The sequence below is a fragment of the Seriola lalandi genome, unplaced genomic scaffold, assembly GCF_002814215.2.
Source record: "Seriola lalandi dorsalis isolate HSWRI2012SDOR001 ecotype SW California unplaced genomic scaffold, Sedor1 jcf7180002054861, whole genome shotgun sequence".
NCBI classification, from domain to species: Eukaryota; Metazoa; Chordata; class Actinopteri; order Carangiformes; family Carangidae; genus Seriola; species Seriola lalandi.
Genome location: NW_019525414.1, coordinates 4398751 through 4421655, shown reverse-complemented (window position 1 = coordinate 4421655; position 22905 = coordinate 4398751). Strand labels below are relative to the sequence as shown.

The 22905-nt window shown below is 41.2% G+C and overlaps 1 protein-coding gene across 1 annotated transcript in view; it reads left to right on the top strand.

The window, feature by feature from the left end:
• Positions 1 to 595: 595 nt before the first annotated feature.
• The window catches only part of slc16a4 (solute carrier family 16 member 4), a 28523-nt gene continuing 6213 nt past the window's right edge, over positions 596 to 22905 (top strand). Inside the window, exons 1-10 of the mRNA XM_023427501.2 lie at positions 596 to 1016; positions 1416 to 1489; positions 6118 to 6253; positions 11478 to 11610; positions 11976 to 12108; positions 12253 to 12396; positions 12622 to 12783; positions 12930 to 13580; positions 18860 to 19071; positions 22505 to 22598. Coding sequence (XP_023283269.1) covers positions 11494 to 11610; positions 11976 to 12108; positions 12253 to 12396; positions 12622 to 12783; positions 12930 to 13580; positions 18860 to 19071; positions 22505 to 22598 — 1513 coding nt within the window. The 5' untranslated portion in view covers positions 596 to 1016; positions 1416 to 1489; positions 6118 to 6253; positions 11478 to 11493. The remainder of the gene's footprint in view (positions 1017 to 1415; positions 1490 to 6117; positions 6254 to 11477; positions 11611 to 11975; positions 12109 to 12252; positions 12397 to 12621; positions 12784 to 12929; positions 13581 to 18859; positions 19072 to 22504; positions 22599 to 22905) is intronic.

Genomic DNA, 22905 nt, shown 5'->3' with positions numbered 1-22905 from the left:
ACGTGTATCCCTCTGTCCGCAGCACATGGCTGTGTATCTGCAGAGCAGGCAGTGCAGCGCATCTTAGTGGCGCACCGCCTTTGTCCAAGACCTGAGCACCGTCTGCGGTGGCTCCGATGTTTTCGCCGCAGACCAGTTTATTTATGCCTGAGTGCCGGTGACGGTCCGTCCATCCCTTTCTAGTGAACGTGATATTTCAGGAGCGCCTGTGGGGAATTTCTCCAAATTTGGTCCAGACGTCCACTTGGACACCAGGATGAACTGATTAGAATTTGGTGGTCAAAGGTCAAAGGTCAAGGTCACTGTGTCCGTACAAACACATTTAGGGCCATAGCTCAAGAATTCATACCCTAATTATGACAAAACGAAATCTCTCCTGGAATAAAACGATGAAGTTATAACATTTTATATTCAAATGGTCAACTTCACTGTGACGTCATGATTTTCTGCAAAATCACTTTTCTGACCATTATTAAACGCTGTAACTGAGGAACAGAAGGGGAGGGGAGATTCTGACCTTATATCACCTTGAAACTTTACCAAAAACACATGTAATGCCTTTTACTGAGATCCCTCACAGTCTCCACTACATATTTCATGCCAGCCGAGCAGACATGGATGTAAACAGCAGCTCGGCTGGAGGCGTACTACTGCAAGGAGGTAATTCCAGCTTTCTCTCCTCTCTCCCCCTGAGCCCTCAGACGAGGTTCACTGCTACGTCTCAGTCACGTGGCTCTCCTCAGTGAAGGCTTCGCTCTCTGCGGCTCCTCGGCGCAGCCAGCGATGTTTGAGGCTGAGATATGAGATGCAACTGAGAGTGGCCCGCTCATAGAGGCAAAGTTATGGCACAGTCATCATCGGAGGAAGAGGTCCCGCAGCAATTTCTTTCTGCCACAAAGTCCTCCGCTGGTGACGCGCAAGCATTTCTGGGACGCACAACACCGGAGCGAGAAAACCCCAAATTAAACTAATTGAAATCGGTGCAGAAGAGCGTCGAGGACAGAAAGAGATTTCAGGTACGTGCTTCATGTTTTTAAATTTTTTTTTTTTTTATTGGCACATTTATGAGAGTCTGCAGCTTTTGAACTAATTAACCGTTTTAAATATGAGATGACAAAGATTTTACATTTGATGAGGCTATAATTCATTTTCATTATTGGTGAACTATTTCCTTCAAACCTTTCACATCACACTAAAGTTATGCCCTAAACTGTTATCCTCTGTGACACCCCCCACCCCACCCCCCATCCCCCCCAAAGTTATTCTGGGCTTTAAAACTTTTCACCCACATTGTGTCAGTGCAGGTTTGTGCCTCTTTTTGTCCCATGGCACCCAGATGACATCTTCCTGAAATTCACTGCAGAAGTGTCAGTGTGCCTGAATTCTGAACGAGCCTTTTCTTGCCTCCCCAGCAGAGTTGAGTTGTGTGGGGGGCACAATGCAACAGGCCTGTGAAGTGAAGATAACAACTGGCTCACAGCGACACACCGTAAGACCTCCCTGTTTTCTCCTCTCAGTAATACGGTTTTGTGTGTGCCTCCGTACTCTAAGCCAAAAGCTTTCAGCTAAACACCCTGCATTTACTACATAAGCTCACAATTCCTCAGGACTGATGCCTGTGTGGCTTCCCCCTCAGAGCTCACAGTCACAGTTGGAGCCTCTGAGTTGTGACTCTTGATAGATAAAATAGTTAGGCAGACAGAAAATCATGAAGAAGAGGGTCAGGGACACAGCTGGCCACGAACTTCATTAGATGGTGATATTTGGTTGAATGCAGGCTGTGACGTCATGCGACCAAAACTCATAGTTAGGACAGCATATAATGAAGAATACTGATGACAACTGAGGTTGATATTTTGTTGGTTTTAATTTGTGTTCTTCACCAAAACCAACATGGGAGAAGGTTGCCTTTAAGGCTTTCTGCTAGAGTGGTTTTCAGGTAGAAAGGCAACCTAACCAAATAGCCCCTCAAAACTGAAAATCTAAATAAAAGAAAAATTGAAAATAATAAGCTAACAAAGTCAAGCAGGACATGAACCCTGGTATCCAGAGTGACAGTCCTATGTTTGACCCATTCACCCACCACAACCATCTCTTTGTTGTCTTTGTAGTGGGCCTACCTTCTGCCAGAAAGCGTTTCTGGCAGAAAGGCTTGAAGGCAAACTTCTCCCAGAACCACGTCTTCCACACGTCTCGTGCCAACGCCATCTTGAAAAACAAAGTACCAACATTCTAGTTGGGAGCAAAACCCGACGCCTGCGAAATGTCACAATGTCAATCAGCCAACGTTAGGTTGTGACATCAACACGATTTCCAGCCAAAATGTTATGTCTGTCCAGCGTCTTTCTGAAGAGAAAGTTACTTGAAAAAATACGGTTTGAAAAACTGAAGTTGATATTTTCATGTCTCTGTAACGTAGCAGCCAGAGGTTTTTCTGTCCATCTGTCCATATGTACGTACAGGTCCGTCTGTCCCATTCTCATGAAGGCGACATGTCAGTTACGCCTTGAGGGAATTTCTTAAGCTTTGGTGGTCAAAGGTCAAAGGTTAAAGGTCAAGGTCACAAGGACCACACAAAACACCTTTTTGGCCATAACTTTAGAATGCACAGACTAATTAACTGCAACTGGACTGGTTGGTGGAGGCATGCATGTTTTTTAGAGTATCACTATCTTCTTCACTTCATCAGTATTGTAGAGCCATAATGAAATGCCATTTCTTTCAAAAGAGCAGTTCAGCTTAAGAAATAGTTCAGCTATCAATGCATAATCTTCACAAAGACAGGTAATTGGGAGGGTTTGAAAATGCAGAATTTCCAGATATTTACTTTGTAGGTAAAAAATCTTCTTGGCTTTTGACTGTAACTGCAGTACTCCTGCTATGACCCCAGGAACACTTTACGAAACTGTCCTGTTAGGATAAAAATAAACACTTGTACAACTCTGCTGGAGATTCTGAACGGGGCTTTTCATCTTCGGTCATCACTGTGAGAGTAAACTTTTAAAGTCTGCAAGCATAGTGAGACTATGGAGAGACTTCATGGATGCAGCAGTGGGAGTTGTATAACTTTACCAAGTATTGCTCTGCGGTCATACTATGATCCATGTATAAAGGATCTACTATTACAGTGACGTCAGCAGATGTGATGTCATGTGTATTCTCAAATTATCCCTTTTTTTCAGACTTTTACACAATGCAAAACTTTTCTTTTATTTGCATTTCGACTGAGATGTGTGACTGTTTTGGAAGAGGGACATCACAACTCGTTTGAGCCACGTTCACTATCATGAACTTGGTTGTCTTGTCGTACTTATCAGGCCTTTCTTTACAGCCCTTTAAAGAATGAAGTTGTGCAGCCTTAGAAGTATCTTACAGGAAGACATGCCTGTGCAGATGTTTTGTCAATTCTAATCTTAAAGCATTGACTGATTTGTCCATCAGTGTCTGTGCTGTGTGCCAGTGTCAGGAGCAGTTCATGTCAAAACAATGACATACATGGCATTGTCTCACTGCTCAAACCACAGATTCTCCTTTAAGGTATATGTGTATGTTTGTTGGCAAAGGTCTTGCTGTGTACTAAACTAAAACAGGACGTGTCACAGCAGGACAATTGTTGACTCTAAACCAGTAGAACAGGGTGAGAATGTTTCTTAAAGCACGGTCATGGAAGATGGGGTGAGGTGGGGTGAGGTGGGGTTAGGTGGGGTGAGGTGGGGTGTGGCTGGGTTCTCCTGCTTTCTGCAGGTGTCCATGTTTTCCTCCTCACTGAGGATGTAGCAAGAGCTCAAAAGTCAGCATCAAAGGGACCTCTGGCTAATTTGATGCTTTTCATTATTATTTTTATTGGTTGTTGTGACTCTTTTTCCCTGCAGGCAATATTTTTTAAATGTATACCTCTATAAAGAGTATGTACGTCAATAGAGACATCTTGAGACAGCTTGAGCCTGGAAAGATGTATTCAGAGCAGCTATTACAACTTTTTTTTATTTGAATGCCAATGCAATGTACACCGCATAATTATAAGCCCTGCCCTATTTTTCCACATCGGTCAAGCAATTAATCAAACTTAATTTGCATATCACCTTTCATGGAGGTGCAGTTCACAGTGCTTCACAGCAGACTGATATTAATAAAGAAAAAGGAAGAAAGGGAAGACCCCATTCATTTTAAAGGTGTAAATCCAGGAATTTTTTTTATCACTTTCCTTAACATGGTGAGATAGGTCACTTTTTGATTCTCTTGTCAATTTCTCAGGAAATAATTTATAGATCTTGATGTAAAAAGTCAGACATATTATTGGTGTTGAGATGACTCTGTACAATTTGGTGCAGAGCCAGATTCCAGATAATAATCTAGATATAAGATCACATATAATAGATTACACGGTTACGTATAAGGATCTAAGAAGGCGTGGCTGAACTGCCATTCTGCCGCTTGTTGAATACAGTGCAGAACATGTTCATGTGACTGATGTAATAACCAGCCTAAAGCCCAGTTCAACTTTTCTCTGACTTTCTGTCATTACTAGGCATCTTTTAGTAATTAAATGTGATTGTCATTGTTTCTCATTGTAAATGGAAACACAGAGAGGGAGGAAGCAGAGTGCAACATTCTTCTCAGTGCTGCACATCTGTAGAGTCACACTGCTGACCGAAGCACTATTGCTGCATCACAGTGCAGGGGCTTGCTTCTCCGCATTTGCTGACCCGATACGTTAGCAGTCATCACTCTGTTGTAAATATCTCACGTAATAAATAAGCTATGCAAAGTCACACATAAACTTTAAGGATGCCAGATATTTCCCTCAAGAGTTGGCAGAGAACAAGAAACAGAATTAAAAGAGAGTGAATAATTGACTTATATTCATGTGATGCCCAGAAATGGATGATGTTGCTCTGTAACTGCTGGAATGTGTAAATGAGTAATGCTTTGCTAACAATAATGATATGATAATAAGCTTTATTTATATAGCACCTTTCAAAACACAGTTACAAAGTGCTTTGCAAGACAAGATAAAATTGACGATGACCAACAAAAAAAGAATGATTAAAAAAAAACATTTAAAAACAGTCCAAAGTTTTACAACAGTGGGGGGTGGGGTGGGGTGGGGGGGGGGGGTTTGTGTAGTCAGTACTAGAACTTTACAACTTGGCGGCAATCTGAGGTCATTTCCACTCACAAACTTCAGTTGTCATGAAATCTTGTACAGACATTTGTGGTCTTGAAAAAAACAATCCTCTTATGACATAATATACATGTAAAACTAGTGACATTCCTACTTTGTTTAGTGCTAATCAGCAGATGTTAGCATCCTAGCATGCTAAACTAAGATATTGGATATGATAAACATTATACTTTGTGTACATCGGCATGTTAGCATTGTCCCTGTGAGCATGCTGACATTAGCTTTTAGTGCATAGCACTGCCTTCACCACTTAACTACAGCCTGACTGAGCCTCTAGCATGGCTGTGGTCTTTTAGTCTTGATTCATTTACAAGTTGAATAAGACCGACTTGACTGTACCACTTGTGTTGTTCTCATTTGTGGAGGAGATGCAGGTCCAGTCTGGCCATCAGGTCCTCTGCAGGTCCTTCTATATGTTCTTTGAAGGATCCTGCGTCTGAATTGGGAATCATTGTTGCACTAGTCACATTGCAGGACGTGCGATGTGTAGTGATGCACATTAACTCAAACATGTCACGCTACAACTTTCTTGCTGCTTGATACAAAAGGAAAACTCGCACGGTTGTTATTTTTCATGACTCATCTACAAGAGAAATCTGTCTGATCATTTACTCTGATTCAAAGCTTCTTGGACACACAGAGTTTGTTGATAGTCTGTGACATGCAGACTCTGCATGTCACAGTGAACCACCAATCTCAATCAATCATTCTTGATCATTTTATCAACCAACCAAAGCAGGCCCCATCCCCGCAAACGATCGCAATCCAGTTTTGAATAAAACACGTCCCTTTCTGTATTGGTCCGGGTTAGGGATAGGGCTGTGGTCATTCTCTCGGAGCTTTCATCATATGAGGTGGGTGGGGTTTTATCTAAACACAGAAAAAGTTTTGTTTCTGTGCCTTCAGTTATCATTGTCCATTTCTTCTTGCAGGTGTAATGCTAATCTCGATGCAGCCATAGTTCCAAGTGCCCTTCAACCAACCTGAGGATGACACTCAGACAATAGGACTTCTGACTTCATTCTTCACCTGCGGAGCCTTCAGCATACTACCAAAACAGCATAAAAGGTAACTCTTCAAACTACAAGAGAAAAAGAAGGGTGGTGTCTGCACAGTTTTGGGGGATCAATCTATAACATGATGAATCTGATCTCCAAAGCTTGGTGTCGTTAGTTTCCACAAGTGAAATGTGTGTGTGCATCTGTGTGGTTCATTTTGGCGTTGGGAAATGGCAACGTCACAGAGCAAACAAGACGAGAGATCGCTCGTATTCCAGGGTAAAAGACAAGGGACAAAATCCACAGCTCTTATTCTGTGGAAAAGTGCGATGTAAATCGGCTAAAGCTCCTACGAGGCGGCGGCCGTCTGAGGTATCTTTCAAAGTTACTGTCTTTGTAGAATACATTTCTATCTCTTGAGTTGCAGGAGAAGGAAAAGTAGGACATTTTGGAAGATCCCCTCTTGATTTTTCTGACTGTGATTGCTGAAGTCTCATATTAACTTCAGCTGAACTTTATAACTGCGGATATTGTCTCCCGTCATGTAATGGAACTGTATTATTAAATGATTTCTTCCCATGAGGAACAATTAGAGCGACCAAACGCTGCCTCCATGTAGACGTGGGCATGTGGGTAAAATTGACTCAAACATATGTGAACCTATCAGTCCATCTGCCACAAACGTTTATGAGTATGTGAGAAAGCCTTAACTGTTAATGGAAATGCACCACTGTTAATAAAGTGAAATGAATTAGTCAAGTTGAAAGTTCATTATCAAAACAACATTAAAAACAAATGTTCATTTTTAATGGTTGAAAGTGGCTCATGGAGTTTAATCCAATGTATAACCTTGCCACAACTATAACGCCATTTGTGAAAGGTCATTTATTGAACAACCTAAAACTCAAAATGCTGCGTCGCCTAAAAAATTGTAAACTCGTCTTCAGAATGTGAATTGTCTCGAGCTTCTATGAAATAAAAGCCAAATTACATTTGCCTCAGGCAGGATTCTCCCAGGCTTGTTTTTTTGCATGTTGTCTATTTTCCAATCTAGTTGGCTACTTTCCTTTCCAGCTCACATACTGTGTTTCTGATACAGTCCTGCCCACGACTCTTTGTCTTTAAAAGCGATCTTGCTCGATCCTAAATCTGCCTGAGCAGGTGTTGCCATGGCTTTTTTGTATTGACCTAAAAGATACAATCTGTGATTGTAATATACATCCCATCAGTAAAGATCAGAGGTGGCACGTCAAAGGAAGCAGCAGTTTCTTTTTCAGATTTCTCATTCATTTCTCCCTCTGTGGTGGACGGTGGTTTTCTCTGGAGTGAACACTAGATTGGGACACTTATGATTTATCATCATTTTGGACAGAATTACTAGCAGAAAGTTGTTCACATTCCATGGATGTTCTTTTTTAACATTCTGCTTTCACATCTGTCTATAGTCAATCTTGCAGACTAACCAAACCAATACCCCCCCTCACCCTTTTTGTTTTTGTTTTTTCACCTTCATTGAATAGGACAGTCTAGAGGCAGACAGGAAACAGGGAGAGAGAGAGAGAGAGAGAGAGAGAGAGAGAGAGAGGGGGTATGACATGCAACACAGGTCGCCAGCTGGAATCGAAATTAAAGTTTCCCCGTGTTGTTTATCTCACGGATGCACAAAAAGACCCGATACACAGGCAAATGATTTCACACTGTTCCACTGATCAGAAGTTGGAGATAACACACCAAGATGTACAGCAATGTACCAGCAAAGGCAGTGAAGAGGAAGACGAAAAAGCTAGTAAGCACAGATGTAAACAACGCTAGATTTAACATACTTAAAAAAATCTGGTTTGCAAATGTTTTATGAGGAAGAAAATGCACTCAACATTTGTGACAGCTCAAGGATACACTCACAATGAGCTTGTGTGAGTAACGCTGAAAGTAAAATTAAGTTTTGTTTGTTTACAAGAAAACTCCACATGGTACCTTTAAGACTGCTGTTTTCAGTTTGCTCAGTCCAGACTTCATGCACAGACTCGGACTCATAAATCAGACTTTCTGAAAGGAGGAGGTGAACGGATCTGTGAGTAGTTTCTCATTGGTTGTTGTGACTCTTTTTCCCAGCAGACAACATTTTTAAAAATGTATACCTCTATAAACAGTATGTAGGTCAAATAGAGACAGATTTTGGAGAATATTATTCACTAAGTAGCCGTACTAAAAATCTAATATTATACTAGACGCACACTGTAAAATGTGGAGAGAGAATGTGCAGTTGGAAGTGTGCGGTAACGTGGTGTTAATACCTGACTACAAAGTGCTGATCTCCAATCCGCCATCGCTCCAACCCTCAGACCCCCGGCACATTTACAAACATGCACTCAAACACACTCTGAGGACAACTTGTGAACAGCACATGGGGAAATACTTTCCTCGCAGTACACTGGCCCAATTCATTCCCCTTTTAATCCGCTCTCTGCTCTCTGCCTAATTTGGTCTTGGCTTCTTATTCGTGTCTAAGTCAGACTAAGTTAGTGATGCAGGCTACAAAGGACTGGTGATAAATACAGGTTTACTACGCCCTCTCCTCCAGTGTTGTTCAAAGTCTTGAACACTTTGCAGCGTCTGAGTGGGAGTACAGTTTATGTGAGAAAGTATCTGTATGGCTAAGCACCATTTAAGACAAGTGAGGAACAGTAAACATACAGTATATATTTTTGTGGTTTTCGTGAGCGGACTCTAGGATGGTAAACGATAAAGACACACGACATACAGTGTGTAGTGTATGTGTGGTAAATACTTGAGTTTGCTAATTGCAGTCAACATGGCTGTTAAAGGCATCAGACTCTTGCTCAAGCGTTGCCTCTGTTTGCGCTTGTGGTTCATCTCTGACCCCAGCACTCCCCCCTGCATCCAGCTGTGGGTTCCCCATAGAGAGCTTCAAAAGTTTCATTTTATAAAATATTAATATTGACTAGTGTTTGTTTGACACTGTTGAAGCTCATATACAAAATATTGTTTGCTTCTTTTTTCAAGCACTCTAATCGACACAAGTCTAAGACACGGGAGGGGGATTCTTTGGAATTAAGTTGCATGAACGGCTCCAAGTATCTCAGGGTCTCATGTTGCCTGCTGGGGAAAACCAAGTCAAACTGCAATACACAAAACTGCAATGTCACATTTGACAGAAGCAGAAGCAGGTAGCTCTTAAATCACCTCTCAACAGGAGCACAGGTGCGTTTCACAAAACTGCAGTCTTGGGGCATAAGTTGTTTAACAGGGTTTTTCACACTTAAAAAGTGAAGGGAAAAAAAAAGAAAACTGGGGCTAGAAGCTGATCTATTCTTACTTCCTGAGAAATCTGGCTCAGGCTTGTTTTTCACCCACCACCACTGCTTGCCTTAAGTTGACAGGTGAGTGAAGAATGCATATCAAGATTGTTAGTGAGGAAACTCACAGCCACATGTTTGAGCCTCAGTCAGACTCAGACCCAGAGTTTGTTGAGGAGTGAGGAGTTTGTTGTAACCAAAGCGACTAGAAGATGTATCAGAGCCGTAAGCGTAGTTATTTATGTTAGCTTGTAGCTGGCAGTGGCTGACACAGTGTTAGCGGCCGTGCTAATGCAAACTGTCACTCTCTGTACTGACAAGGTTTCGGTTGTAGTTCGCCCGTCCCCACACGTTGATGGGATTGGTTATTTAGGTTTGTGACGTGTGAAACCCTGGCTGTCTGAATCTGTTTTTATGAGACTGTCATATGGATGTTAATAAGGTTAAAAACTTGATTTTCATCTCATATCTTATTATCACTGCACTCAGTAATCAATCATCATTGCCAGTACAAACATAAAACTATATCATCTCATTGACAATCAGTGCATTTTCATGCGCTTGAATAACCTGTTTATTCTGATTTCTACAGTGACTTGACTTTGTAAACGTAAACCTGATTTACTTCAAGGCTCCCTATGGAGCTTTTTTTCACTCTTCCTACGTGTATCCTTGAGGCCTCATGAATGTGTGTGTGCATTTGCTTCCATATAGGAGCTGATTTCGGGACTAATTTGAAATCTGCATTGTTAACATCAATGTCTACCACTTAGAAGTCTTCTTCCCTGCTTGTGTTAGCACTTTGTTACATTATGGCTATCAGCTGTTGCATCACATGTGCCCGACAAAGGCTTAAGACAGGGGGAGTGTCTTCAAGTCCTATTCAAAATAATTAAACCCCAAATCTGACCAGAACAACAATGTAAGTAGATTTGAGCAAGTCAGCCATGTTTTAGACTGTGTGGTTTGGAGTTGTTCAAACGTTGCTTGCTAGAAGCAGGTCTACTGAGTCTGGATAAGTTTTATGAGCGTTTCTAGGTTCACTGAAAAGTTATCCTGATAACCGTGTAACTGTTTCCCAGAACAGCCACAGGGTTTTTTCGGTTCACAAGTTAAATTATCACGAGGTTAAAACATCATCATAAAGCAAACTTTAGCCCATCATGCACAGAACATACTGTTACGTGCTGACAGGGAGCTTCTAGATTCACATTTAAATTAAATATTTGCACCTGCTGTGACATAGATACACTTAATGTAAACACTGCTGAGACATTCAGTCCTGCGCAGGAGCTGTAATAAGAGCAAAAGAGGTGGAAAAGTAACCAGGCGTAGCTGTACTGTAACTGGCCTGTTTCACAGCTCAGTGACTTAACAAGCATTACTGTCTGTCGTCAGAAAGGATCATTCTGTCCCGTGACATGATCACACCACATTAATGTCAAATATCAGTCAAAACATTGAATGGTTCAAAATGATTTGATTAAGCTGTTGTCTGCAGTTTACAAGTTTTACAGGTAGGTTACTTGAAGCACAAGTAACCTACCTGTAAAAGGAAGAACAGTTTTTGTTTTTTTATACTTAAGCCTTGAGAAAGAACCTGCTTGTCCTGCTTCTTCAAAAACTAAAAAATGCTACATACGGCTAATGTTGTGGAAACCAATAGATGGAGATTCACTCACAGACTACAAACAATCAGAATTTATTGTCCTTAAAGTAAAAAAGTTAGGAAATTAAAAAAAAAAAATAGATGTGGATTTAACACTTAAACACACATTAGTTACTGTGTGACTTTGTGGCAAACGTTTTATATAATGAATCCTGAACATTACCTTAAAATGCTGTTCCATTAGTGTTTGTATCCAGATATGTCCTGAATGTGTATTGTTATGGCCCGCAGTCACATGAATGATCCTGATTACGCAGCCTGTGTAACTTTAAAGTTATTTGTATTATTTGCCCTTTTTTTTCTCCTAGTGAAACCAAGGCAGCCATGAACCTGTTCAGGAAGGATGCCATGAGCACAAAGAAGGAGAAGGAGAAAGAGATCCAATATGAGGACCCTCCAGATGGGGGGTGGGGCTGGATGGTGGTGCTGCATTGCTTCCTGGTATGTCCACCTCAGCTGTTTCTGATAATCTCTCATTTCTGTGGTAATGTTATTATGTGTTTATTAATATGATGGTTTTTTAAATATTGCTTTTATATTATAATAACTTATAGAAAATATGGGATTATTGAACTTTTGCACATATTTCATGTGCAATGGATGTTTTGCTGAACTGGAAACATGCAAATATTTCACAGCACACTTCTCGCACTACAATATGTGTGCCACTGCAATTTTTGATAATACTGGATATAATATTTCCGTGTGTCCAAATGTGACATAACAACACTGGAGAGAAAAATGTGCTGTATCTACTTCACGGACAGCACTGATCTGTTTCCCATTATTTTCATGTGTGTGTTCAGGTAAATGTCCTAGTGATGGGAACACTGAAGAGCTTCGGGATCTTCTTCGTGGCCTTCCAAGATGAGTTTGGAGGCTCGGCAGAGAGCATCAGTTGGATCGGTTCCATCATGTCGAGTCTGCGCCTGTCTGGAGGTACGATGTCTGCATCTTCTATCTAGCTCTGAGTCCATAGACTGGATGTAAAGATACTTTCTACACTTTGGTATTGAACGGCAGAAAATGAGGAACGTTTGCTGATCCTACACCTTTGTGCTTCCTCTCCCGTTTCTTCTGTAGCACCCATTGCCTCTGTGGCCTGTGCCAAGCTGGGAGCCAGGGTGACCTCCATCGCCGGGGCAGTGCTAGTTAGCGGAGGCTTCCTCATAAGTATTTTCGCCAACAGCGTGGTGTTCCTCTACATCAGCATGGGAGTGATAGTTGGTGAGTAGAAACGTGCGGTAAGCCAAAAAACCTCAGTGAGACTCAAACTTGCTGTTTCCATGATGACTCTGAAACCACAAAGCAAAGCCAAGGTGTTTCTCTGCATGCTTCATGCAGACAAGAGAAAGTCATTCACAACCAATCACCTCCTCATGGTGATGGAGGCCATCACTATGACTGACTGACACAGTGTTTGATAATGATCACCTTCTCTCCTCCTCATAGGAATGGGTTTTGCACTACTATACCAGTCCTTCTCAGTGGTCACAGCCCTGTACTTTCGAAAGAGGTTAGCAACAGCGTATGCAATCGGGCGTTCTGGGATGGGTTTGACCTTTGCCCTCGCTCCGTTCACTCAGCTGCTCCTGGACCAATATGCTTGGCAAGGTAGGCCGGGCAAATCTCTTAATGAGCAGGCTTAAGCATTTGTTTGATGTGTGAACATTGCATAATAAAGTATGTTTTCTGGTGTATTTCTGTTTTTTGAGTGGAAGTACACATTTTGGGTCCTGAGCTGTCTTTGTCTCCCGCAGGTGCGATGCTGATTCTAGGGGGTCTCATGCTGAATCTGGTGGCCTCTGGGATGCTTCTGCGGCCCATCAACGTGAAGCCTCCCATGTCAAACGCTACCTCTTCTCCCATCCAAAAGAGTCCTGCTGTTTCCCTCAAGAGCTCCTCAGAGAAGGAATACACTAAGAGCTGCTTGAATGGCTCCTCTCATTTGTCTAATGGCATCTCCAAATCAGACTCATTCCCATCCTCTCCTCCCTCTCACAGGGACTCTGAGAACCTGGGGGGCCATTGTACTCAGGGAGCCCAGGACCAGTCAGTGAACCCTGAATTTACCAGACTGATCCTCAATGGTGTGAATGGCCATGAGCCTCACCATGACTTGGGTCAGTGTAAACCCACCGCTCCAGACAGCTCATTGGAGCTCAATGGCAGCATGAATGGGTCCACCATTGTTGGATTTCCCTCACATGCCAGCACACCCAGTGAGGTGACCGTCAAAAAAGCCAAAGTACTGGATTTCTCCTTGCTAAAGGACCCATTCTTTTGCATCTACACTTGGTCCTTGGTCTTCAGCCAGCTGGCCTACTTCATCCCCTATTTCCACCTGTCTGCCCGAGCCAGAACCCTGGGCATCGACGCCATGGATGCTTCGTTTATCATCTCTGTGGCAGGTGAGACACACGCTTATCAAAACTTCCTGTTTTTGTGTGTGTTTGTTATGATGATTATGGTATTTTGGAAAATTGAGCTCATTTGCTCTGTTGACGAGGGTTATAAGAGAAGATTGACACCACCATCATGTTTGCTGTGAGAAGGAGGCAATGACAATGAAAACTCCAAAACTTTATTGTTAAAGATTAGTTTTTATAGCCATCATTAAGGTCATTCACAGCCAATCGCACATAGAATATAAGTAATACAGCAGCAAGTGACAGAGATGTTATAGCGTGGCCTTCCAGGGGTTCTGCTCAAACCAGTACGAGTTTGTTCAATGTTTGATCATATTGGAAATGAAATCAGTGGTATATAGTTCTTCAGAACGGCTCCACTCAAAGGTGAAGTGAAAAGCCAGCTGTCATAGAGAACAAGAGGCACAATATCATTTAAGTATGGGGGTAATGGCACACATTTTTTAGACAGCCTCTCGTGGGAGATTGTCATAGTGAAAGCAACGTGAAAGAAATAGTTATAACAAGAGAGAGAATATCACTGCTTCTCTCTCACCTGTGCACAGCTAATCATCAGGTGAAGTGGTTGTGAATGTCAGACCGTCGATTTCAGAAATGTACTGAAATTGTCAAATGAAGTGCACCTAACTCAGCCGTCGGAAAAAGTGAGAGGGGAGAGATTTTTACAAAGCTGTTCGATGACAAGCAGCTCTGAAGAAACCTACGTGCTACTTAAAACAAGTTATCGATAGAATCCTCTCAGCTCTCAAAGGGCATTTCAAGTTTTGAAAAACTGCAAAAATGTTGCCTCTATCATACAGTGTCCATGCAATGCTTTTATTATTCTTATTGAAATATTTAGAACTTTTGCAATATGCCACATCTGATAGAAGCACCTTTTCAAAAAAAGACCTCTCCCTCTGGGTGAGTCAATTAGAGGCGCTGTACCCCTTCTGACTGTACACCAAATATGGTGATACAGTACCCACATCCAACACCAGCACCAGCCCTCACCTGACTGCCAGCTCAGCAGTTTGATCAGTGTACAAGCACATGATCATAAACCAAACTCAGTCATTGCCACATGATTCACCGCACTAATTTATATCTTTTACATTAGACACCAGTTGTGCATTTGACACTGTCTGAAATTTGAAAAAAAAAGAAAAGAAAAACACTCCCACTCTTTATAAATCTGACAGACTCCTGACTGAACAGACAGCTGCCGCTTGTCTTTGAATGTGGCTTCCAGCAGGGATTTCACAGAGACTGTGAAGAGGGAGGTCCAGGTTTCTTTAAGACTGGGTTTAAGAGGCGATGCAAAAAAGTCCTCAGTCAACTTCTAGGCATTAATTATTTGTGAGCTGCTCAGACTCTGCAGTCTTATGTAATGAATGTGCTTACATAAAAGCTGAACTTTGGTCCACTAGCCAGGCCGGGTGGGTTCAGCAGTATGCCACTGATGGGGCCACTTCATATGAACAAAAAACAGCATTAACATTTTGACCACAGAGCACACGTGTGTGTAATTATTCAAGAGTGCTTGGTCAGGCTTTGTGAATAATTGAAATGCACCACATAGGGTTGTGCATTTATGAGTTACATGCTTCTGTTTTGTAACCTCTCCCTTAGTAATCAGTGCTCAGGAGATAAGATATTATTTCCTTTGATTGAAGGTGTCTGGTAGATAATGATAATGACTGTTAAATGGTCTGAAACACATCTGTTATCACAAGCCCGAGGATTTAGTGGGTGTGAGAATGTTATTGTGATAGTAACATGAGAAGCTGCTGACATTTCATACATTTATTACATTTTTCTCGTCACATCTCTTCAATGTGGCATGACACCAGATTTGATTCATTTCACATTGAAGAATGCGAACTGATTGTTTGCATCACTGCTCTGTTTGGCTTTTGAAGACATATTTGTGGTGTTAGATTGTCTAAAAGGCTAATTATGTGATACATTTTGAAAAAAAAGAGAAAAAAATCTGTCATTGTGAAATATGGTATATAACCTGCCTGGGAAAATACAGTGTTTCCTTTGTATCAGCAGCTGGACACCACCACTGCTGGACAAAATGGGTAAAATTAGAGAAAGAGGTCTCAAGAAAAACACTATGTAGAGAAAACACAGCTGGGATAAAACCATTTATGGATTGAGCCAAAACTATGATTGGGGTCAAGTAACACGGCAGTATAAGATTACAGGATGCTCTGAAGGCTGTTAAACCAAGCTCTATGGAATCTCATCTATGCAGCTCTAACAAAAACCAGAGGATATAGATGTCTGATGAACTGTTGCTTTACTAAGATGAGCTCTGTGCCAGTGATCAGTGCCAGCGAGCAGCAAACAACACGTTTGTTCTGTCACATTCTCTGGTCATGTGCACTGTAATGAAAGAGAGACAGAGCTGGGGAGACGGGGTGCCACCCACACCACAAAGCCACCATCCCAGTATCCTGCTGTCCCTCTTTCCCCCGACCCAGTGCTTGTCATAGAGGCCCATTGACTGGGCCGAGCGAGGGAGGCCACTATCATCCGGGTCAGTCTGTTCGTCAACTATCAGCCACCAACACTGGAGCTAACCGGAGTCGCTAAGCAACAGCTGACTGAGTAAAGTTGCTGGCGCGGTGACAAGAGGGGTCCAGTTCTAAAGTGGCTGATACTTTGCAGAGGAGCACTGAGGCAGCAACACGTACAAAAGAGGAGGCAAGACAAGCCAGCAACAACCTCAGAGAAGCTGGGAAAACCAATATATGCCTTTTATAAACCTTTGCTTTAATCTAGTGACAAAATGTCCATCTTTGAAGAAAAGGGAATGGCATCTCTCCATGCCTCCCAACCCTCCCATGGTGTTAAATCCCAGAGGCATTCATATACGCCTTCTATACCTGCCAACGCTACAAACAGAAATGGACAGAACTAATAATGTTCCTGGTGCACTTGGCTTAAGGTGCTACTTGGAGAGGCCAAATTTAAACTGCATTGTGCTGAGTTTGAACAGGAACAGCTGCAGGCCTGGACGAACCTGCTGAGGCTAAAACACACAAACAAACTCATAACTCATCTGTATGCAAGCAGGGGACACCCCAGGACATTGTCGTGGGTCGCTAGAGGAGGACACATAAACACAGCACAGCTGCCTCTTGTCATCTTTCTAACCTCAGAGGAGAGAGACGCTGTAGAATCTGTTATGTAAGGAGAGCAGAGGTGTTCACTGACGAGGCATTTCAGTGTTTATTCATTTAGATTTCATCCATAGGCTTAAGGAGTGAAGATGTAGCCGATCTTTTAATGCATCCATGTGTTGATTTATGTTGATAAATGTAACCTTTATTGACATATACTGTAAATATGCTTACTCTACTTGGCACAGGTACTGTATGCAAACTCATATTCAGCAGAATTTCCTTCTGTTTTGGGTTCAGGTTGAGCCTTTGCAGTTGTGTTGCAGAGGCTGAGCAAAGGATCAGTATATCTGATCTGCACAGAACCAGTTTGTTATATTGATCAGTGGCTAAGCGCCGCCTGCTTGTAGCTATTCCTGTGACAGTCAATACACCACTGCAGTTTCTGCATCATCTATCGCGTTCCAGTTGACCTCAGCAGAGAGCAGCACATATCTGCCCAGTCATCAAAGTGGAGTAAACAATCAATCAGATGGGATGGAGTGCATAATGAGTTGTTTAGCATAGCATAGCACAGTGTCATACAGATGTTAACAGAAGAGTATGTTGCCTAGTGTTTCTGGTTAGGAACATTTTCGTTTCAGAGAGCATGGACGACAGGGACTCATCTCGACATCTCGTTTGATGCTAATGCAGACCTGTGTCGCTTTGCTGCACAGCATCATTCATCATTCTTTCACACACACACACACACACACACACACACACACACACACACACACACACACACACACATCCTGGCTTTTTTTTTATTAAGCAGACACTAGCTGCATGATTTTAAAGGAACAAGATGTGGTATGCTCACAAGTCCCTGCACAAATCTTTCATAGATTATTTCAGCTGCACTTGATTTGATGATGTATGATATAAATAGAAAATTGCGAACCTTTGCGAAAAAAATCAACACTCGGCGGACACATGGTGTAACTTCATCAGGAACTCAGTTGTATCACTCCCTCAGTCAGTCAGTCAGTCAGTCAGTCACTCACAGACATTCGGGGATGTAGTGCTGGACTGATCTAATTGATCTAACATATTTTTTCATATATTTTATTTAGTCTTACTTCTAGTGGTATATAGCCATGTAGATAGTTTTGGTTGTATTTACCCAAGTTTTGAAATTTGAGAGATTTCTTCTCACAACCCCAATACAATGGAAGTGACTGGAATTTGTTTGTGGTAAATTCCTTTTCTCACCAAGAGCTGTATTTAGTGGTGGAAAGCAATGTCAATGTTGACTCTTCTTTTGTCTCTATTTCTATCGTGTCTTTTCTTCTACTGAAGTTAGCATGCTAACCAGCTAGCCCCGGCCTGGTCAGCCCGTCTCGTCACTGTAGCGTCCAGTCTGCCCTTAAAAAGTAGTGCTGATGAGAGAGTGTATTACAACCTTTCGTATTGTTAATGCAATGATGACTGAAGCTATTGGCAAGAGACCATCATCACCATTTGCTCCTGGCGAGAAACCTTGTTCATTGGCAGAGAAAAATTATATATAGGCCCTTTAAAGAAATCAACATTGCTGTTGAATAATAATTGTTGTTGTAATTTTTCAATTCTGTGACCACTTAAAATCTTTTGTCTTAAAATTGTGAATTACTCTGGTATCTGTACATCAGTGGATTTTCTTTCATATTTAAGATGCCATTTCATTTTATCTAAGGTGAAGAGAGCAGCTTTTTCCAGAGAGCAGCTGCTTGATAATACCTAAATATTTCATTGTACTGTATGTGTTCCCCAGGCTGCCTCTCTTCTCTTATTCCTTCCTTTTAAGAGATTGTTGGAAACATGACGGTATTTCAGCAGGATAATCCACTCAGTATCAATACTGCTTTTCCAGGGAGTTTGTGTAGGATTTGTGTAGCCATATCAAATCCTTGTACTCATACTTCTTATTTTCACTCTCACCTTTCATCTTACTGCTCCTTTCACGTTTTACTTTGAGTAAAATTATTTGTAATGTCACTTTGTCTTCCCTTGTTTCAACACATTTTCTATTGTTTTTGAAATTTAACTTCACTCTCATGCTTCACTCTGTCCCAGTTTCTTATCCACCCGTCCATCCACCTCACCTGTTTGCCTCTGTTGCAGGTATCACAGAGACCATCGCCCAGCTGGCGTCAGGCTGGGTGACAGACAGGAACCTGTTTCATAAATACCACTACCACAAAGCCTATCTGATCCTGTGTGGCCTGGTCAACCTGCTTTCCCCACTGGCAACCTCCTATATCCTGCTGATGGTTTACGCAGTCTTCTTTGCCGTCTTCTGTGGCGGCTACATGGCTCTGCTGCTGCCTGTTCTAGTAAGGAGAATATCTTATCTGAACATTGTTATGCATTTGTTCTCTCTCAAATCAGTCTCTCTCATTAGTTCTCCAGGGTTGTCATTTTCAGCAATGCTTTATTACAGTAGTTTTGAATAATTTCCTAGAAAAGAACTTTAGCATGTTAGCATGCTAGCATTTGCTTCTTAGCATTAAAGACATGTACAGTTAAAGCAGATGGGAATGCCATTTGTTTTTTGGTATTTGGTTATAAACCAAAGAATTGGACAAATTGAAATTTTGACCTGATGATGCCGGTAGATGAAAAGTCAGAAGATCATCAAAGTGATTATAAGGCATTGTCCAGAGGTAATGAATTTATGTAACAAATTTTATGGAGATCCTTCCAATACTTGCAGAGACATTTTACCCAAAGCCTAATTAAGGGATTACCACAATCGTTAGGATCAGTCAGAATCCAAAAATGTCTGTACAAAATTTCATGGCAATCCATCCAATAGTTGGCTAAAAATGAATGAATATATACTTTATACCATAGTATAAATAGATCAAAGATATTCCTCTAAAAAAAAAAACAACTGCTTATAATCTCAACAAACTAACTAAACTCTTTACTCCTTAAAACTAAACTTTTCAGTGATTAATTACATAATTCCTCTTAGGGATTTTGCTAATAAATTATTAGGAAATACAGACCCATGAAATCGATTGTTATAATCGTTCAATTGTTCAATTGATCAGTTGTTGAAATATAGTCATGGTTTCTTTATGACATCACATTACAGGGCAGGGCAGAGAGTAAAAGTAATTCTGAACAGATTGAAAGTGAAAACTAGGTTTTAGAAAATCAATAAAGATTAGTGAGCACAGTTAAATGTTGCAGAATCTCTGGTACCCTCAGATAGTACCACAATGTGCTCTCTCAGTATCATTTGACTGTTCACACGATCCCACCAGCATCACACTCTCTGTATTATCAGTCGGTTGTTAATTTACCCTGGAAGAACCTACAGTATCAGACTCTATCATCTGGTGAATTCACACTAAGTGTATTTGTTTGTGGGGACCTTTGTACCATGTAAAGGTGAAATGGCTTCATTACATCATGATGTCATGTACTCAAAGGGAAATGTATCCTTTGGATCCATTGGATTTATGTCTCAACTGCCGTTATGGGTGGAGCAACATATTAAGTCAGCGGGTATCCAATAACTTGAGGTCATATCACACCTGAAAACAAAAACATGTGGTGTGATTTCACTTGTGCGCTCGCAAAGGCAAAGACATGCCTCTAAGCCTAAATCATGACGAGTGTGAATATGAACAGAACTAGTTCTCTCCTTTAGTTAATCCAAGCCTGTCTCTGCCTGCTGCTATAAATCAAGAGTTTCAGGAAGGAATGCAGGTACTTGTTTACATCTCCTGAAACCTACGGTCATCTCACCTATTTTTAATGTGTTGACGGACGCGTATCAAAAGAACAATCTGCAATTCAAAAAAGGATTTACCCACTGCAAACATTCAAACCACAGGCCTGGAATCTGTTCCCAAACTCACTGACACAACATCTACACAACAACTAAATCTGAGTTGTTGATGTTTTCTTACATCATTAATGTTTGAAAAGCAGTTAAATATACTTACATCTTCAGTTATAGCAAGTTAATAAAGACACACTGTTGGTTATGAATCAGTAAGAAAAAAATCTTGGGTCAACACAGCAGCCAGTTTCCTCCACAGAGCCAAGTACTTTCAGTGTAATAAACCTAATGTATTTGTAATTTCCACAATCTTGCCTTTCAATAAGACAAGAGGAGTGGTAACCAAGGCAACAGTTGTTTACCAAAAGTGAACAGTAGATGTGGCGACTGCTGGAGATGTCACTGTAGTTAACCCAGAATTACTATACCACTACAAGTGTAGTGTGCATTGTTTCTTAGAAATATATGAGTAGTTAACGAGACCTTTCGCTGTATTTCACTCATCATTGTATCACAAGAAGTTCATTAACAACAAATCAGAGACAGCAGGCTCCCAACAAGCATTTAAATCATAATATTCAGGTCAGATAATATTCACAAACACGTTTATTTTCTGATGACAATGACTTAAAAATAGAAAATCATTCTGACTCAACTTACAGATTTAACTATGGATCCCTTATTGCACAACACAAACTGCTTCTATAAAGAAATATGACTATTTGCATGTTTACAAACACCTTGGAACAAATGCTATCTTACTGAAAACATCAGGCGCTCGAGCCCCTGCACCTACTGAACTACCAGATGTAATGTTACATATTGCCAAGTGAATTCAGCTACTTGCAAAATTTTAGGACACAAAGTTATGTTTGACAATGGTAACATTAACCTCACCTAATGTATAAAAACACTCAAAGTGCCATCTGTGCACCAGAGACAGAATCAGCTATCTAGTTAGCAGATTTGTTGGTGGACTATATAATGCGTGAGACACCAAAGTAAAGGGAAGTCTGTCAGTATAGACTTAGTACTAACTGTTGTGTATTACAGAGCTAGTAAGAATCACTCATTTATCATTATTCTGTCTGATTGGCATTAATACCATAAGTGGAATAATTTGAATAATTTTGAATTGATTGATAAACAAGGCCCTGGTCTGTTGCTAGGGCAATTTTTTCTGTGTCAGTAATTATATGGGGATTGTTATAGTAAGTAGTATAGCCCACATAAAGGCTCAGACAGGAGGGACGTTTCTGTATCAGCTACCATTATAATATTTATAGCATTAACGTCCCTTGTTACATTGTGAAGAGGCTGTTAGCAGGTGTTACCAAGTCTCATATTTTAACAGTCAGCATGTTAACATTGTTGTCGCCCAAAATAAAAGCAGTGGCCCGTTTCCTTCACACAGCCAAGTACTTTCAGTATAATGAACCTAATGTATTTGTAATTTCCACAGTCTCACCGTTCAATGAGCCAAAAGGAGTGGTAGCCACGGCCACTGAATATTATGATTGAAATGTTGTTTGGGAACTGCTGTCTCTAATTTGTTCTTAATGAGCTTCTTGTGACATGATGATGAAGTAAATACAGCGTAAGTTCTTGAAAAAGTAATTAATGGTTAATTACATAGACATTTCCAGCAGTTGCGACATCTATTGTGGCTACCACTCCCATCGGCTCATTGAAAGGTAAGTACAGATACGTTAGGCTGTGTGGTATATTAGCTTGCAGACAGGTATCATCATCAGACAGGATCCATCAAGTTGAACTTGTTTTCTTTTCTTTTTTCTTAAACAACCCACTTAATGTGTAACATGCTTTGGGAAATGTTTGTTATAATATTGTAGTAATGTGAAGTATAAGTGATTTGTATGGAGCTAAAACATACAAATCACTGGTTACTGGCATTTAGAAGTCCCAGTGTGTGAAGAGCTTCAGGCTGAATGTGCTGCTCTGCTCCGCAGGTAGATCTCGTGGGCTCGGAGAAACTCAACAACTCCATGGGCTTCTCCATGTTCTTTGTCGGCCTGGGTTGCCTTACGGGGCCTCCTTTGGCAGGTGAGTGGATAACATCATGGAAAACCTTTGGGAGTCACACATGTGCTAACCTACTTTTCCACATGCACACAATAACAAACACATACAGTGCATATGAACCACATGTGCATGGGACTGCAACCATGACGTTACTTCTCTTTAAATGATTTGTGACACAAAGGGCAAGTTGAAGTTTGTACGCATGTTTCTGTGTGTGTGTGTGTGTGTGTGTGTGTGTGTGTGTTGGCCACTAAGCTTCAAGTGGGGAGTAGGTGAGTAAAGGGGATCAGTGAAGGGGCTGATAAGCCTCTCTTATGAACATATATAT